At 43.4% G+C, this 19,616-nt stretch overlaps 2 protein-coding genes across 5 annotated transcripts in view; one reads left to right on the forward strand and one right to left on the reverse strand.

Moving 5' to 3' along the window:
• Positions 1 to 7,860: 7,860 nt before the first annotated feature.
• On the forward strand, positions 7,861 to 13,219 carry LOC136182682 (uncharacterized). Its single transcript, XM_065963392.1, has 2 exons — positions 7,861 to 10,596; positions 10,777 to 13,219. Exons 1-2 carry the CDS (start codon positions 10,052 to 10,054, stop codon positions 12,287 to 12,289), a joined length of 2,058 nt encoding a protein of 685 aa, XP_065819464.1. The 5' UTR covers positions 7,861 to 10,051; the 3' UTR covers positions 12,290 to 13,219.
• A 2,846-nt stretch (positions 13,220 to 16,065) lies between these two features.
• Positions 16,066 to 19,616, reverse strand: part of LOC110002207 (adhesion G protein-coupled receptor F5) — a 37,391-nt gene continuing 33,840 nt past the window's right edge. For all 4 annotated transcript variants that reach the window (XM_065963941.1, XM_065963943.1, XM_065963940.1 and 1 more), the window contains 3 exons: positions 18,362 to 18,412; positions 18,208 to 18,271; positions 16,066 to 16,568 (listed from right to left, as the gene is read on the reverse strand). In XM_065963941.1, coding sequence (XP_065820013.1) covers positions 16,510 to 16,568; positions 18,208 to 18,271; positions 18,362 to 18,412 — 174 coding nt within the window. In that variant the 3' untranslated portion in view covers positions 16,066 to 16,509. The remainder of the gene's footprint in view (positions 16,569 to 18,207; positions 18,272 to 18,361; positions 18,413 to 19,616) is intronic.

Below are 19,616 nucleotides of genomic sequence, written 5' to 3' on the forward strand. Positions count from 1 at the left end.
CTTTGGCAGTGAAAAATGACATTAAAGAGTTACAATAGGCGGTGGAAAACAGATGAGAAGTCCGGTGGTCGTAGTATGTTGTTGACGATGGAGAATAGTGTCCTTGTATTCCCTTCACCTGAGCTGATGATACCTGCGTAGTGAGTTGATTTAGCTGTAGAGAGACTGTCCTTGTAGTGGAGAAGTGTAGGTGTATTGTACATTTCTCTGTGAATAAGAAGTCCAGTTTTCTTGTAGAGACGTTCCAGGCGACGACCTTTTGTTTTGAGTAGGCGAAGTTCAGGTGTAAACCATGGAGCAGAGTGGGTGAATGAAACAGTCCGGGTTTTTAAAGGAGCCAGGGTATTTAAGAGGCTATGAAGACCATCATTGTAATGAGAAACCAGTTCATCGGGGGTGGATAAACAGTTTATGCTGGGGAGGCTGTCAGTGCCACTGGAGAGAGCAGTTAAGTTAATGTCCTTGATGTTGCGATATGAAATGACACGTGGCAGATATTTTTTGGATAGTGTAAGTTTGACATTGAAAGATATTAACATGTGATCAGAAATGGGAAGGACATCTGCAGCGCAGTCAAGAGGAGTGACACCAGAGCAGCAGATTAAGTCCAAGATATGTCCTTTGGAGTGTGTAGGAAAATCAATATGTTGCTGCAATCCAAAGCTGTCAAGGCAGGATGTAAAGTCCTTCGTCAAGGCATTGTTAGTTTTATCCATATGTATATTAAAATCTCCCAGCAATATTATGTTAGGGGAGAGTGAGCACAGATGAGTTAAAAATGAAGCAAATTCATTCAAGAAATCAGTATTGGGCTTTGGTGGACGATAGACAGTGGCCACTATGGTAGGTGTAGGCCCATTCAGTTGTAAGGCAATAGATTCAACTGAACAGGGACAGAAACAGGCGACACTTTTCAATTCTCGCGGTAAACTATCGCGAGACCTCCACCTCTGCCAGAGGCACGGGGTTGACAGATGTAAACAAACCCTGGAGGGGTACATTCATTCAGCTGTGAAAAGTCATTAGGTTGTTGCCATGTTTCGGTTAAACACAAAAAATCAATCTTACGGTCAACCAGGAGCTCCTGGAGGAGAGGACCTTTGCTGGTAAGAGAGCGGGTGTTGAATAATCCGAAGTTGACATCGTTGTGGCCGTGTTTGACAGTGACGTTAGCCGACCTGGCTAGGCTGGCTAGGACAGTGTGGTCAACTTTCCGGCTGGAGTTTCTTCGGGGTTGGCGAGATGAGGACCAGATGGATTGTATTGGTGTGGAGTCGTCAATTTGAAAGCCCCGTCGGGAACCACAGTGGATATATTTCCGATGGGCATGACGAGCGATGTCCAGGTAGAGATGCAAAGCCGGTGGAGGATCGGACAGGTGGAAGCGTAGTTGCAGGAGCTCAGCGGCTGTGTAATGGAGTACCGCTGCCGTTGGGTTGAAGACCAAGGACAGGGCAGTCCAGACGAGCACGGACCATACAAACATTTTATTAATCCACATTGTTGCCGATGATGGACTGGATAAGGGCTCCGGCAGCAGAAGCAGCCCAGGTGAGGAGTGGGAGCCCTGCACGCAACAGGTAAGCTAATAGGCTACCAGTCCAAATTAACTCACCGGGTAATCTGATCTTTTGGAAGTATGTCCAGGGAAGAATACAACAAATGCAAAAAGGTCCGTAGATCAGCAAAAACAGTCAGAGGAACCGGAGAGCAGCGGCAGCTAAACGCGCCAGCGTTCACTCGTTCCATTCCCTCATATTCCATCATTCTGTTTACATCCATTGAAACCATCAAACCCAAAACCATCTTCAAGAAAATAAAAATCAAAGAATAAGAAGAATTGAGTTGTCCTTTGCATCCTTCAACAGTTGATCAAGCAGTTTTTCAAGTTTGGGCAGAGTTGTGGTCACAAAAACACACAGAACTTGACACTTATCTATTTGGTCATCAAAACACCTTGAGACTGTTTAAACTTACCTGTTTTAAGTGCTTAAATCCATTAGAAAACACTAATACACTGTTAACACTTTAATGTGGGCCCACACAAAATAACAAAAGCCGGCATTAAAATCAACAAAACCCCATTGCAGGCCTAAATTGAGTTTGATGCAATGAACGTTGGCGGCACACCGTACTCACTCACCCACGTCGAACAGTCAGTTCAACGTTAATCCAGAAAAGGCAATAAAGAAGACATGTCCAAACCCGATTCAGCCGCGCTGAAGAAAACTCCACTCTCTGTCAGTGGAGGAAGAAAAGTCTGCACCTCCTCTCTGTGGCACTGATGAAAAGTCAGCAGCTCGTCTCAGGGGCCATCAAGCAATGTCACCAGCTGCCATCAGCCGTGGCAATGAAGAACAGTCCAGGAGCAAAGCAGAAAGGCAAAGCAAGAGGGAAACAGCGGCCTCTCTCTGTATCAGTCCGCTCCCACGACGCACTGTCTGGTGCTAAGCGGCGGCGCCACTGTCCGTACATTTGCTAGCACAGAATTAGCATTCGGGCTAACAAGCAGTAGCTGAGGAGGTTACAGTTAGCTTTCAAACAAACATACTGAATAAATCTGGTAGCTGTGTAGCACCTTACTTACATTCACTTCATCCAACTCTTAACTCAGTTATTTAGCTCATTGCTAGGAAACACACACGCAGCGGTGTGAGGAAAGCTCACGTTCACTCCGCTTCTCTCGCTACTCTCTCTTGGTCTCATCTTCTGTCCCGCCCCTCGACCAATCATAATTAAAGAAACGTAATGTGTCTCTAAATTGACCCATTAGAGGAAGATAACAAGAACACACAAAACACAGAAGATAGTCTGTCCTGCCTCATGTTGAGGTACGCATGTTTCAAACAAACTAGTGTAATCATTTTTGATAAGGGTTAGATTGTAAGCTGCCACCACCTTTGTTAATCCGGTCTGGTCCGGTGTCAGAGGCAAGAGGAATTCACACCACACTTTTAGGTATAGAAATATAGGCTTTATTAACAATATTATTTAATTTAAACAATGGCTAAAAACCCTAGGTAAAAAAGGGGCCCACTGAGGTAAACCCAACCTCGCCAAGGTAGCCACCCTACGACCCTAAAAACACAGCAAGTGAGGATAAACGCACCCTTAAGAGACACTGCACACTAATACACAGCAATCAATTGCACAGCACAATTACGGAAAAGGGTGAATGCATGCACGTCCAACAACTAGGGACCACTTCACACTGTCAAACGGTCAAAACCACTTCAAACCATAGGGGGAGGCAGAGGGGTGCCTTAGCCACAGCGTCACCCTCAATTAAGACCCAGACCGGGTATTAGCACATCCAATATTAGGTTTAATGACATATGCCTACAGTCAAAACTTAGTTGAGACTAACAAAACAAAACATAAACATGAATACGATAATTGACTTAACTCGCCCGGTCTGGCGATGAGACCCCCCCCCCGTGGGGCACAAGCATGGAATCTCCCGTATAGGATCAGGAAGTAGATTCAGCCTGGCACACAGTCGCAGCGAGAAGACGATGCATGTAGCCTCAGTGATGCATGACCTGTAGTCGGAACAGTCTAGTGGGCACGGCAAAGGCACTTACTACCCCGAGTCCCTCACTACCTAAAGGAGGCTTCCAATCCCCCCCTCCTGGCACAGGAACAACTCTCCTATCTAACTGTCTTCACTGCCGCAACACTAAAAGTCACGGCCAGCACACGTATCCCCTTATCGTTTTTAGTACCAATGCTACAGCCCCGAACAACAGCCGTTTCGTGCGTTTTCTTTCTCATCTCCTCCACACAATACCTCTCACAATCCTGGCGCTCCCCAACTCCCCACACAGGTTAGAGTCAACAGCTCATTAGTTTAATAGTTCTCCAATCTACGGAATCTCTGCCCAACAAGTGTCTGCAGGGAGCCAATCACCCTCCCCCCACATTGTTTCACTACACTATCATAACGGGACTTTCTTAAAGTGATATAACTTATTTTGTAGTAACTGTGGGGTTTCTACTAATATGTATATTTTACATTTGGGGGAAAATCATTGTAAAAAAACCCAAATTTTGTCAATACATTTCCCCCTTCAATTTAAATTCGTATACCCTTAAAATCAAAATGTCTTGGCGACACCCTGGGAAGTTGGGTCGCGAACCCCAGGTTGGGAACCACTGTACTACATGACGAATGACAATGAGAAGTCTTTTGTCCGTTTCCGTAGTGTAGTGGTTATCACTTTGGCCTAACATGCGAAGGCCAGCCGCGTGTAGCCTTGTTACCGGCTGTATTTTATATATCGGACCCTAAAGTTGGACATGTTTTCCTCAGGTTCTCTGTATAGTCCTGGTAAATACTGGAAGGCTGCCATCAGCCCGTTTACGAACCAAAAGCAGCATAACAGAAGTCCTCATTAGTATAGTGGACAGTATCTCCGCCTGTCACGTGGAATACCGGGGTTCAATTCAATTCAATTCAATTAAAAAAACTTTATTTGTCCCCGGGGGGCAATTCAAAGGCACACAGAGCAGTAAATTAACAACAGTGCAAAGAAACAAAACATTTTAACCTAAATAGAAAGTGTCAATTTAAATACAACTTAAAGCTTAAACTTAACTTAAAAATACAAAATATAAAAGAGTAGATCTAAGTGGACAGTGATCGGACTAACGGATGTAAACAGATGTAACCATAACTACGTGCAGTAGTGACCAGATGTAAACAGAACTATATGCAGTAAACGAGAAATAAATATATATATACAGAACTATGTGCAGTAGTGACCAGATGTGAACAGAACTATATGCAGTAAACGAGAAATAAATATATATATATATACAGAACTATGTGCAGTAGTGACCAGATGTAAACAGAACTATGTGCAGTAAACAAGAAATAAATATATATATACAGAACTATTTGCAGTAGTGACCAAATGTAATCATGTACTAATATATACAATATAACTGTAAGGTAAAAATTAGATAAATAAAGTGACCATAGCTGTAAAGGTAAGAATTAGATAAATAAAGTGAGCGTAGTGCAATGATGGATAAGAAACAACAGGAATAAATTAACCAGAACTGTATGAATACTGATATAAAATGGATAGAATAAAGTGATGTAGTGCATGAGACCAGATAAAGCAGAGGCAGTTAAGGTGCATGTCAATATAAAGGAAGTTCACAGCTGAGAGTCTGCATTGGGTGAGAGGTGTCTGTTGGGGGGGGGGGTTAGGAGTTGAGGAGCTGGACAGCCCTCAACTCCAACAACAAAGGTTGCTCTTCTCCTCTGTGTCCTGCAGCAGGGACAGCGAAGCCGGCGTCCTGAGGGGAGCCACTCAAACGCTGGGAAGAGAGCGTGTGAGGGGTCCTGCATAATCCGACCTGCTAGCCTGATTGTCTGTTGCTCATAGATCGATGTCAAAGTCCTTACAGGTAGTCCAATGATCTTAGAGCAGACTGTGACCGTGCTCTGCAGGCGGTTTCTGTTCTGGAGGGTGGTGGAGTGGAACCAGCAGGTTATAGAAAATGTAATAATGCTCTCAATGAAGGAGTAGTAGAAGGTCAGAAGAATGTTCTTACTGACTCCAAAGGAATTGAGCTTCCTTCGGAGGTATTTTCGCTGCTGACATTTCCTGAGACTCTCCTTGGTGTTGGAGGCGAATTTCAGCAGGCTATCGAAGATGGTACCCAGGTACTTATACTCCTCTACTAGTTCGACAGGATTCCCATGGATTGTGGTGATTGCTGATGCAGCCAGTTCCCTCTGCTTGTTGGAGAAGGTCACCACCATGTCTTTGGTCTTGCTCACGTTCAGTTCAAGGCAGGAGCTGTCACACCACTCCACAAACTCCTGAAGAACTGGTCCATGGTGCTGAGAGGGGCCTGACAGCAGAGACAGGAGAACTGTGTCGTCCGCGTACTTCACCAGGTGACAGTTTGGCTGTGTGGTTCTGCAGTCATCGGTGTAGAGGATGAAGAGCAGAGGTGAGAGCATGCAGCCCTGAGGGGAGTCAGTTTAGGTGTGTTGGAGGTTGGAGAAGGTGTTGTTGACCAGAACTCTCTGTAATCTGTTGGTCAGAAAGTCCAATATCCACAGGATAAGCTGGTCGTTCAGATGGAAGCAAGTTGAAAGTTTGTCAGCCAGGATGTGAGGCTGCAGGGTGTTGAATGCAGAGGAGAAGTCTGCAAACAGGAGTCTGGCTGAGGTGTTGGGGTGCTCCAGGTGTTTTTGAACAGTGTCTATTATGAATGTTTTTGCATCATCGACACCTCTGCCTGCACAATAAGCAAATTGTAGCGGGTCCATCTGGGAGTCGGTTTCTCTGATGTGTTGTTTTATGATCCTCTCCATGGCCTTCATCACCAGAGACGTGAGGGCCACAGGCCTGAGGTCATTCAGTGATTTGGCGGGGCTTTTCTTGGGGATGGGGATAACTGTGGAGTGTTTCCACAGCTGGGGGACTGTGCTGCTGTCCATAGAGCTCTGGAACAGGGTCTGAAACACGCCCCCTAGCTGCTCGGCACAGTGCTTCAGGATGCGGCCACTGATGTTGTCTGGACCAGGTGAGCTGCTCTCCCTTGTCCTCCTGAGGGCTCTCACCACATCCTCTCTGCTGAAGGTGAGTGCAGAGTCACTGGGCTTGAGCATGGACACTGTTCCTTCCAGCTGGGTGGTGTTGTCCTTCTCGAATCTGGTGTAGAATGAGTTGAGATCGTTGGGAGAGAAGTAGAGCTGCTGCCTGCAACCTTGATGGTTTTGATGTTGGTAGCAGCAGTGTTCACAGCAGCCATGTTTTTGAGGCCCTGCCAAGCTGAGCGGAGGTTCCCCTGTGTGAATTTTTCCTCCACTTTGTTCTTGTACTTGAGCTTGGCAGTTTTTATGGCATGCTTGACTTCTCTGTTTACCTCCTTTTTCTCCATTTCGGAGCCGGTGGAAGAAGACCCTTTTCTTCTTGTTGAGGACCTCCTTGAGCTCTTTGGTGATCCACGGTTTATTGTTGGGGTAGATTGTGACTGTTTTGGAGGGGATGATGTTGTCCACACAGAAGGAGATGTACGATGAAACAGTGTCCACATGCTCATTAATGTTGTTGGAGGGGGTCAAGAGGTTATCCCAGTCAGTGGATTCAAAGCATCCTTGTAGTGTAAGAATGCTTTCGTTGGTCCACTGCTTGATGTTCTTAACAACTTTCTTAACCCTCTTTATTACAGGAGTATATGCTGGAGCAAGCAGGACGGCATGGTGGTCAGCAGAGCCAAGAGGGGGGAGAGCAACAGATCTGTATGCGTTAGGAACTGAACCATAGCATTTATCCGGTGTCTTCCCCAGGTGGGTGCTGCATGCAATGTACTGCTGGTAGCCTTTTAGTGCTTTTTCAGGAGAGCAATGGTTGAAATCGCCCAAGATGAATTTGGGAGAGTCCGGTGATATGAGTTCCAGTTTATTTAATAAGTTTGTGATGTGTTCAGTGGCTGTGGCTGCGTTAGCTCTGGGGTGGATGTAAACAAGGATGAGAAAAAGCTGTGGAAATTCTCTGGGGAGATAGAAAGGGCGAAGGGAGACAGCCAGAAGCTCAATGTCCGAGGTGCACAGTTTCTCCCTCACGACGATCGTCGAGCACCAGCGTGTGTTTACATAAAGACACACGTCGCCGCCATGTTGTTGTTTCCCAGTGAGCTCACTGTCTCGATCAAGTCTTAAAGGGGGAGAGAAGCCATCAACGTTGAGTGTGTTATCATCGTCGTTCTTATTTAACCACGTCTCAGTAAAAGCAAGAACAGAGGCAGTCCTGTACTCATGCATGTGGAAATGTTGGCCTGTAACTCGTCCGTTTTATTGCGGAGGGAGCGTACATTAGCCATGTCTCCCGTTTAAGCCTGGCTCTGATTCCTCCCTTTCTCTTTCCCCTCCTGGTTACCTTGTTATTTTTGTGAGCGGAGTTGTCTTGGCTGACTGAGTTATCCCGGAGAATTTCTTCGGGAAGCATGTCTGTGTTGATGGCATGATGAGTTTTAAATCCGAGCTGCAGCAGAATGTCTCTCGAATAGGTGGTTCGCGACCCGCCAGGAATGTTGTTTCTGCTCGCAGTCACAAACTCCCAGAGTAGCCAAACGTGCAGAAATGTCCAAAAAAGAATTTGGGTATCCATGCTAATTGTAAATAATTCCGGGGGATGAAAAAGAAAGAAAGAAGAAGACTGCCGTGTGCTGTAGTCCGTTTGTCGCAGTGTTCACGGTTGTAAACAAAGAGCAGGGCTGCGAGAGGACGAGCGTGGAAAAAAGAACGTCTGCTTCGTCTGTGTAGTAGTGGTTAAAAGTTATAAAACACACTCTTCCTGTCTGTCTTCGGGTAAAACCATGGAAAACAATATATCTAAAGAAAAAATAAACAGTAGAAAAACGTAATGAATGCTAAATAAACGCAAAATAACTGCTCTGTGAGCCGGCCGGTCTTCCGCACGAGCCGCTCAGGAGAAATATTCTGTCTACCAGCAGTCCCATTACTTGCCACCTAAGAAAGGGGCTTCACGATAGCCCTACTCTCAAGCTGAGGTGAGGAAAAGTTAACTCTCAACCGTTTATTCAGAGTTGTCTTTTCTACCTGCTGGTGGTTATGCACAATGAACGACAAAACTACCAGCAACAAACACCACGTCATTCTGCACAGGTGACAATATGGTTACTTTCAGGATGAAAGCTAAAGAGAATGGAAAGGTAAGATGTATGCAATACACTGCAGCTCAAATGGACATAACTATTGGAAATGGACGGGGTGATTGAAGTTGCTGGTTCCTGTCTTTTGCCTTCATCAACCAATGTGTTCACTGTGCTTTATATCACAGTTTGGACAGAGTTGAGTTAGAGATAAGTACTCAGGGGGGTAAAACACGCAATAGATTGTTTCCGCCCGGTTTCACGTGTGAAGTGAATGTGATAACCACTACGCTACGGAAACTGGTCGGTGTATATCCCTTGTGATTCCTTGCATGCACTATATCACCAGCGAGTGTTGATGCAGCATGGGGAGGACTTAACCCAAAATTTGTGGGACTTTCACCACTTAACACTGTCAACGAAACTCTGCCTACTGAACTGGCTGTATTTTATATATCGGACCCTGTAGTTGGACATGCTTTCCTCAACCCTAACCCTAACCTACCCTATCCCTATTTTATATATCAGACCCCGAAGTTGGACATGCTTTCCTCAGGTTCTCTGTATAGTCCTGGTAAATACTGGAAGGCTGCCATCAGCCCATTCACGAGCCAAAAGCAACACAAAAGAAGTCCTCGTTAGTATAGTGGACAGTATTTCTGCCTGTCACGCGGAAGACCCGGGTTCTAAGAAAGGGGGCTTCATGCTAGCCCCACTCTCAAGTTGAGGTGATGTGAGGAAAAGTGAACTCTCTGTACCTGTAAGGAGGAAAAGTTAAGGACATGGGCCAAGGAGAGAAATTCATACATGGTAGGTGAAAGAAAATCAGAAATTGGCATTGTGACAGTGAATTTTTTAGTCCTTCTCAGCTGTACTTATCATCAAACCCCACACCATGATTTACACAGTGCTCCAAACATTGTGAGGTTGCCTGAGTATTGGACTGGGCACAGTCTGATTGTTATACTCCTAGCAAGCTCAGGGCGACAGACAATATTTCTGGACCTCGACACAAGCTTTGAAGGACATCCTGGCCATGACTACCAATTCTGTGTGCTGGTCATCTATAACAGTGTGACTAGCTACTCGAGACACCAGCATGGAGTTGGGGTGGAGAGATTACATTTACCACCTGATTGCTCCCTGCCGCAATAAGCAGATATGTTCTGAGAGATTAACATAAGGCTATGTAGTCGTCAGATGAGAGCAGATAGGTTCCAGGTTTGCCTCTTTTGCTCTCAGCTTTGATGGACTTCCTGCATATAAGCCAGGTCCCCTAAAATGCCATTGGTAATTGCTATTGGGCTACAAAAGGTGACCTGAATGCCTGTGAAAAGGGAGATGCGGTCCCTGCGTGAGGATTTAGCATTCAAGCAGACGTGTCCGCCAAAGGAGATTATCCACAGCAGTAATGGATGAGCTGAGGCGCAGCGGCAGATCAGCAGAGGACATGTCTAAACAGCTGACAGAGGCACTGCATTTAAAGTATAAAAGAGCTCACCTGGCCTACCTGCAGAGCATCCCCAACATCAGGGATGCTGAAGCAGGAGTCCACGGCCAGAGGACCATCACGGTGCTCCTCAGACCGACTGACACTCCTGCTCCCTTCGGTGGATACTCTGATCCTGATGGCTGGTGTGGAGTGTCCATTTCTGCCCACTACCTGGTCGACTGCGTGGTGAGTGAATATCAGCAGGAGCAGCTCCTCACTCTGCTGCTACAGGGGACCTTTGAACAGGCACTCAGGTCAGATCATACCTGCAAAGTGGCTAGGAAGGTTGTGCTTTCATCTGGCACAATGTCTTCCTACGCCACCATGAATGGGAACTGGATGATCTTGAGCTGGGTGTTGCTGCAGTCAGAGTGTGATCGGTCCCTTCATCCCATGTACGAGGGTCTATCTCACTGCTACACCGCAGCTGGAGTGGAGAAGGTCAAATTCCAGTGGGTGGACAGGTATAAAGAACACATTTTCCATCACAACATGATTTTTAGTTAATTGTATAATCTGACTCTTGCTATACGTCCAAATATATTGAAAAATGTTTTGGATTAATTAAACAGAATAAAGCATTGCATAATATAAATATATTCAACTTTTATTGAGATAATTTAAGTTTCTTTTCAATGTTTTAGGGACTGCTTTGCTGCCTTTAAGGTCCTGGACTCTAAGGCTCAGGAGCACCTCTTGTGGGACAGCTGGAGGACAACAGAGGCAACCTCCGGAAACCTGGTGAACACATGTGCATCAAGGAGCAAGTTTAACAAAGACATCACCATCAAGTTGGACTTGTGTCACTGCATGCAGCATTTGACCAGAGAGTGTGTCTCTGAGCACTATTCATCCTGTACAGCTCCTTTTTCCAGTTCCTGTCTGCAACATTTCTTGTTGTGGACCAGGGTGACCTACAACAGCTCAAGGACGCGTACAACTTCTGTGGGCTCTCTCCTGCTAATCCCACCCAGAGAGCACTGCAGGACGAAGATGCCACAGTCCAGAGAGCTGCTGCAGAGAGTTGAGGACGTTATGTATCACTTTCACCTGGCAAAGGATACAAATGATGTTCAGCTCTTCAAGGCCTCCATGCTGAAGGAGTGGAGGATTCAGCGAGTCCACATCCTGAGAGGCTGCCTAAGTGACCCAGAGGTGGGGGAGGGTATTCTATACAGGTATGGTGGCACTTTGCAGCTCAATTACACCAAGGGTCAGGGAGCTGCTGTACCTGTTTGGATCCCTGTGAGAGGCACATCGCAGCAGGAGGGCTTCCACTTCCACCAAGCCCAGTGGGTGACGGGCAACAGGGTATCCAGTGAGTTGTTTCAGGCCCAGGCCATGACTGGAGTGGTGCGCTGGAACTTCCAGAGGCTGGTGGACCTGAAGCTGCCAGGTGTGGAGCTGCCTGCTGTGTTTGACCCTCTTTTACTTGCCCAGCTGAACACAGCTTCTGTACATGTGACGGGGAAGGCGAAATATCCAGCCATGCAGGTGTCTAACAGGGACACAGGGGAGAGGTTTGGGCTGCAGTATGTGGAGCCAGGCTGCCGTCCTATTTTCCTCTACACAGGTGGAGTAGAGAAGATTGTGACAGAGATCATGGAAAAACAGCAGCAACAACAGAAGCAGAAGAAGATGACTAGGAACTGTTTAGCCTGTGGTCAGCCAAAGTCCAGATATCTTGGGGATGGCTCTTCAATCCATTTCTTTTATCAAACCCCAATTGTGAAGTACTTTTATTGTTCCACTAAGGTTTTTAAGACCTATGAACATGAAGGCCTTAAAAACCCCAGGATGTCGTTTGAGGACTTTGCTGCCACTCCGTTTTTTGAGCAGGAGCTGGATGCTGCCAAACAGAGGGGGGCAGAATGGAGAAAGGTGGTAGAGGAGAGGGCAAAGAGGATTTCAACAGTGCAGCTGCCAACAGGTTGCCTCTGCAGGTTTTGTCACCAGCCACTAAAGCAGGGTCCGAGCAGCCCTCACATTCATACATCCTTCCCGGGGGTGCTGGGAAAGTACATTTACTGCCCCTCCAGAGTGTTCTCCTTGTACAGGGCACAGGGCATGGTCAAAGAAATGACTTGGGTTGAATTTCAGCAGTCTGGCTTTTACGACACTGAAAGGGACAGATGGGTCACTGAAAATAAAAAGTGACTGCTTTAGTGCTTTTGCACTGATATTGTAAACATGTTTATAGCTACAAACTTTAAATATACTGTTTATTTCTCTTCAAGTTCACTTATTGTGTATATCATATTTGTTTTTGTGTGCTTTGGAATTAAGAATTCACAGAGGTTTTAATAATAGATCTTTATTGTTGTTGTGTTCCAAAAATAAGAATTTGTTTTACAGCTCTTCATCACAATGCTGCATAAAAGTTCAATAAGGAAGAGCAAATACATTCAAGGGAATTAAAAGTGACCTTTATTGTACAAAGTTGGTTGGATAAAAGCCTGTAGGATTCAATATGTAAAATAACAGCAGTCAGTCTTTGCCAGTGTTGGGTAAACCGAGGTTACAGTACTTCAATTCAAGTCTTTTTCTTCTTCAGTTTTTCAGTCAGTTTGTAAGGCCTTTGCTTGTCCTGTATCTTTATCTTGATTGTGCAGGGCAGGAAGAGACAGTACTGCACAATATCAGGAAAACCTGCAATGAGACTATCTTTTTCAGTATTGCAATGTTGGCATGAAGTGTGTAAGCTAAAAAATATTCCATATCGACTAACTTACTGTTCCAATGTCTTCTGCTGTCCCGTGTTTGTGACATGTCTCTCTTGAATCCAGAATAATTCCTAACTGGAGAACTGCTGTTTTTTTTATTTATAATAAGACACTTGTTATCGCAGCTGTTGAGACAGTTTAGAAGAAGAGTAAACAAGTTATTGAAAATTATATATATCTATGTACAGCATATCTAACTACATTAACTATAACAATATACAGATAAAATAACAATAGATACATATACATTTTTACAATTACACAAAACCTCATACTTCCTGTAAAGATACATCAGTGCACATAAGTTTATTTATTCTGTCATTTGTTTAGTTGTGTTTATCATTGTGTATAATAAAATACTGTGAAGGCATTTCTGTTTTGCTGTCTTTTCTTGATATTGGAACTGAAAATAAACTCACTTAGTTAGCTCAGGGACTGTTCTTGTACATTTCAGGTCATTTTCATTCACATGATATCAATTTAATGTAACCTGAAGTATCTTTTATGAAGAATTTGTTTATAGACAAGACATAGTTTATTATAACTATTCAATTTAATTAAACATTTAATAGTAACATTATTATAATCTTATCTTTCCTCATGATTTCACTTTCTCATGTACAATGTAGTGAATTATTCTGGTCCAAATATTGGATTTATTTTTTGGGTCGAGCTGGATTCGAACCTGCTCAAAGCTGAAGCGCCCCCGGTTCGTGGATTTGTCCTCTACGGTTATACACGGCTGGCCAGAAGTAGACAAGAGAGAGTTGTGATTCTTTAAAAGTGAGGTAAGCGATACGTTTCTCTCTGTGTTGGATTCAATGATCAAGTAAAGCTCTGTTTTGATTATTCCTAGTCATACTTAATCAATATTAGGACCGGGTATAAGCAGAATAAAACATTTCGTGAGAGCGAAAGCATCATTCATGATTAATCATGTTGGCCACAAACATTCAAAGCCTCTAGTATGGATTGAACAGGTATTGAAGTTGTGGTACTGTACTGTGGGATTTAATTTGGAGCCATATCACCTGTCCTAAAATTCAAAGCTTTGTGTTGAATAAAGTCAGGAAAGTTCACTCTGTCTCTCCTGCTGATCTGCACAAGATTTTGGTCGTACCTGAATATTCCTTCAGCCTTGCAGTCAAACATTTCCTGAGCAGCAGCAGATGGGAGGGAGGGGGGCGTGTTGTTCTGACAGCTGAGAGAAGGGACCAAGCATTTCTCTGACTCAGACTACAAATATGGGTGCCACACTTTTGCTCTAAACCTTTTTAAAGGTCACGTTATACAAAATACACTTCACCATGTTTTTCTAACACTAACATGTGTCTCTAGTCTGTCTACAAACCCCCCAATGATGAGAAAAGTTAATCCTCTCCATCTTTTGCCTGCTCCACTTTTCCAGAAAATGTGTGCTCAAACAGGCTGTTTGGAGATTTTCCCTTCATGACATCACAAAGAGCAGTAACCCCTCCCCAGGTGGCTGACACTCCCACAGCTAGGTGTTTGTTCTGCCCTCTGAGTCTGCCTTCTCACCGTAAACCATAGGACATGGAGAGAGAAAGCCAGAGACACCCCAGCCCTTCTAGAGAGGGGGCGTGGTCAGACACAGCTCATATACATATTTAAAGACACAGAAACAGAAACAGCCTGTTCGGAGCAGGGCTGAAATAGAGAGGTTTATAGGCATGATCTAATACAGGATCAGAGTGGATTTAGAACAGGAAACTTCACACACGTTTTGAGGAGCTCTGAGAATTATTTAAACTGGTTGAAGAGGAGGAGAATATGTGTCCTTTAATTATTTCTTATTTTCAGAATATTTTAAACCTATTTTAAAGTCAGGGTCGCAGTTTCACGGTCACATGTATTCTGTTACTACAGACAGTATATAAGAGGGGGGTTTAAAAAGTGCCTTACACCCACATGCTCAGCAGGGCGTGACTGAAATGTTTTAAACCAGTAGGTGATGTCCCGATCGCTATGACTAGTGTGTGTTAACAAACAGTTGAATACAAGCTGCTGCCTGGATCACGGTGACCTTTAATTGATCTGCCCATGTTTGTAACATGCAGAGTTACGTGTATCTAATCAGTTCACTTTGATTTGCTACAAAGAGTAGGAGCATTGCTTACTCACCTAAATGTCAACCCAGTTTAAACATTATGCTGAGCTTTTGCTTTTTTTTAAGTACATATTGATTCAAAATGTTTATTTTTGGGCCTTTTATGCCTTTATTTATAAATAGAACAGGCTACAGGTGCCCCGGACACATATTCATTTTATATGTAGTGATCATGAAGGCAGAGTTGAATCATTATCAGTGCTACTCATGTTGAAGAAGTGTAATACAATCTGTAATGCTGTTTGACATGTTGTTTTCATAGGATGGTGATATGTTGTGATAAAACGAGCAGTCGACGACATTTCATTTCACACAAGTGACTAAATTGAATTTTTCTTGTTATGCTTAGATGACCAGAAGGATGTGTTCTTGCTCAGACTTTGACATGTTTGTTCTGTATTGGACCAAATAAAATGTACACTGAGTACTGTTCTGTTTTAATTATCTGCCTCATTTTTCTTTATGTATGCATGGCAACAACATGTTCACTGGCAAGATGACCTTAAAGAAGGAGTCAGTAGAAATGTTTGTTGCAGCTTGTAAACGCAACTTTCAAACTGGGCCCCTCCTCCTGGGCTCATTGCCCCCTCCAGAAGCTCACACTCACTGCAGGACGTAGTGCATACGTTTACTGCTTGTACCTACACTGCAAGCAACCGCACGCTAACACAAGCTAACCGCAGGTGTTTGCACCTGCCTGTCCAACAGGAAAGGGAACAACTCCACGTCTGAGGGTGAAAGACGACACAAGATTCACCCTTGTTTCAGAACGAGCTTTAGCTGCCTCACTATGATTATACTTTCTTTTTGCCGCTATACCCATGTCTGGCATATTCGCAGGTAGGAAATCGCACCCAACTGCTGAACTGTTTCCACTCCTAAACTCATCTGAGCACTATCATTGGCTGGAGGAAACACAACAACTCCCCACCCAGAACCAGCCAGAGTCAACAAAAGCAAACCAAAACATAAAAATCCAGTCAGAGGACAAAGTCTCTGCAGACTCAGTCACCACCACACGTGTGTGTGTGTGTGTGTGTGTGTGTGTGTGTGTGATGTGTAAAACAGGTTATTAAAGTCTCTGCATTCAAAAAGTATTTATTATATGACAAAAACACAGTAATATAAGATCATTTATTAGGATTAATGCCTTTTATATGTAGCTACATGTTTTGTTTTTTTAAGTTCATCAAGAAATTAAAGTACCTGAAAGAAAATATCGGTGCACTTCTGCCTCTAGTGGTCAGAAATGAGAATGACGACACACATTTTCCAGAGTATATCTCCTGACCTATAGCAAGTACATGAAACTCCTTTCTCAAAGAAGATAATTAATACTATTTATCCAACATAAATTAATGTAATAACATACATATAAATGCTTGTATGTATAACAGAGTTGTAAGCTGTGCAGCAGCTTTAAAAAGAAAATCGTATTCATGATTAGTTGTCGTAACATTGGAGAAAAAGTGTCGAGCTCCGTTGGTTGTCTTTCAGAGTGGACTGGTTGAAGCGCTCTGCAAACATTATGAAGGGTCGAGAGATTGAGTCACATTAGAGTCGTTGGATGAGATGTTGTAACCATCTGGAAAAACACAAAACACAGCAACAAAATATTGTGTTTAGTCGTTGGCCAAAAAGGAAAGAAAAACGATTGATACTAAAACAAGTCCACAGACTTCCCAGCTCCTTATGAGGCTAAACCTAAATCAAATTAGCCGATACCGATAGTCACTTTATAGCCGATATTATCAGCTGGCTGATTAATCGGTCGGGCTCTAATTATTGCCTTGAGTCTGTAAAATGATCCTGCCTTTATGTGGGACAGGCATCAATACGAGATGGGCCTTTAATCGTAAACAAAACTTTTGCAATGCAAAGGTAGGACACTACTCAATTATAAATTTACCAAGGGAAGAATATTTAGCTGTGCACAAAATCAGGATACCACTAAACTAATGGAATCAAAAATCATGAATTTGATCTAGCTTTTTAAGGCAGCCCATGTCTGTCGACCTGCTGCACTTTGGGAGAGAGAGAGCGCTCTTGATATAATCACTACCGAGTGCTGTGCTGGCTTGTGGAGCTGTGGAAACACATCAGATTGTCTTTAGTTGTTTAAAGCAGATGACTATAAACCTAAAGTTGGCCGGAAAAAATGTCACCTGTTGGTTGCACCAAATGAATAAACAGAGTAGCTATACTGAAAAATATGAATAAAGGTGTGCCACAATTTGGGCATTCTCTGATACATGTTGAGATTTTTCACTGGATCAGAAAAACACCTTAACCTGCTTATTGGCTACAGGGCCCCAACACAGTATTTGGAAATGAACTTTAAAATACAAAACTTTCTGAATATCTATCCAAGTATTGTTTAATTTCAGCCCTGTTTGTGGGTAATTAATGTAAAGGAACACCTCACAGGTGTATGCCGCTATCAATCAGTTAAGTTGTAGTTTACACATGTTGTTCTCATGGGTGTAAACATTGGATAACAGAATTAAATATGTACCAGGTAAGATAAAACTCCCTGTGAATCGCCAAAAATGGACGTTGTACTGGACTCAGTGGACTTACTGTACATTTGTCACTATGGTCATAATATATTTTTTGTAGGCCTAGACATGAGTTATATGGGTACCAATGTTCATACATGTAGACTAAATGCAGTTCAGGGGCTGTACTTTAGGGGGCGCTGCCAAGCCACTTTGCGTCACACGTACAAAAACACTATCATACGTACATTTTATGCTTTCTTGAATTTTGTGCAAAGTTTCAGGCATTTTGAAGCTCTCAAATAAGCGATTTATTTGTGACAAGAATAACAACAACTCCTACAGTTTCAATAGGGTCCTTGCACCCTACAGTGTGTGCTTGGGCCCTAAAAATGTACCTGGACATAATGTCTTCACTTTATCATTTTATGCTGCTGATCCTTTGTATAGTTTTGTAATTCTTAGCGTAACTCTACTTGAGATATAACTATTGAACTTCTACCAAAGTCAGATAAGGTCATCATTTGAGTCCATTCAGTCAATTTAAAGATATTCGTTCCAGCTGCTACTTAGATATCACACTCACAAGAATAGGATAGACGGACTAATACAGCGAAAAAAAGTTTAGTTTCCGACCGTGGCTTTTGACCGAACTGAGGCATTGTGAAAACACTACAGAAGCATTGAGACAGAGCTTTTTTCTCTTTTTTGAAATTACTGCTTTACCTCGTCCTCGTCTCCAGAGCCGGAGAAATCCAAATGCACTCGATGAGTTTCCAGCACTGGTGCTCTAAAACAAGAATAATTGTAAACAAAGAAATTAGTAACCCCAATATTTCCATCAGCTTTGAAAAATGACAAAATAAATAAAATATCTTACCCTGGTGCCACTTCCGGATATCTGTGACTTTATTGTTATTTCTGACCGCACCTGAAAAAATTAATCAACAAATTAGCTTGGTTTTTGAAAGCTCCAAAAGTCTGATGTTGCAATAAAAAATGTTTGTAAAAGGGCAACTTCTAAGATGAAATGCAGTTCAGTAAGCGGCAGATTTGAACTGTGACTTATTTATGGTTGTAGCTCACTGATGGGTGGAAAAGGTTGACATATAAACCAGAGCTGATATGCTTGCTGACAAATCAGTCTTATTATTGTATACATATTACTTGGCTCTGTTGAATATTGTTAAAAGTCACATATTATGACACTCGCTTTCCTCGCTCAACAGAGCTTGTTAGCTTGTTTTACAAAGTGGTGATAACGGTACATTAATTAAGATTAAGATTAAGATTTTGGCGCGGGAGTCGGGAAATTTCAGTTTTTGCACTCTGTAATTCATGCAACACAAGCACTAATAGAGAGATGTCAGAGGGACAGAGCTGCCCACAGTGGGCGCTCCTGAGCTGGTGGTGGGGAGGGGGTTTGGTGCCTTGCTCAAGGGCACCTCTACAGCTACCAGTCCAACGTCCTTGGTCCGCACCGGGACTTTAACCGGTTACCCTCCGGTTCCCAACCCAAGTCCCTACAGACTGAGCTACTGCCAGTCTGTCATCACATTCTACAAGTTCTCACATCACATTCTACAAGCTCACGTCACATTCTACAAGTTCTCACATCACATTCTACAAGCTCTCACATCACATTCTACAAGTTCTCACATCACATTCTGCAAGCTCTCACATCACATTCTACAAGCTCTACAAGTTCTCACATCACATTCTACAAGCTCTACAAGTTCTCACATCACATTCTACAAGTTCTCACATCACATTCTACAATAAACATCAAATTCTACAAGCTCTCACATCACATTCTACAAGCTCTCACATCACATTCTACAAGCTCTACGAGTTCTAACATCACATTCTACAAGTTCTCACATCACATTCTACAATAAACATCAAATTCTACAAGCTCTCACATCACGTTCTACAAGTTCTCACATCACATTCGTCAAGCTCTCACATCACATTCTTCAAGCTCACATCAAATTCTACAAGGTCTCACATCACATTCTACAAGCTCACATCATGCTCTACAAGTTCTCACATCACATTCGTCAAGCTCTCACATCACATTCTACAAGGTCTCACATCAAATTATACAAGCTCTCACATCACATTCTACAAGCTCA

This window comes from Labrus bergylta, chromosome 15 (genome assembly GCF_963930695.1).
Source record: "Labrus bergylta chromosome 15, fLabBer1.1, whole genome shotgun sequence".
Lineage (NCBI taxonomy): Eukaryota > Metazoa > Chordata > Actinopteri > Labriformes > Labridae > Labrus > Labrus bergylta.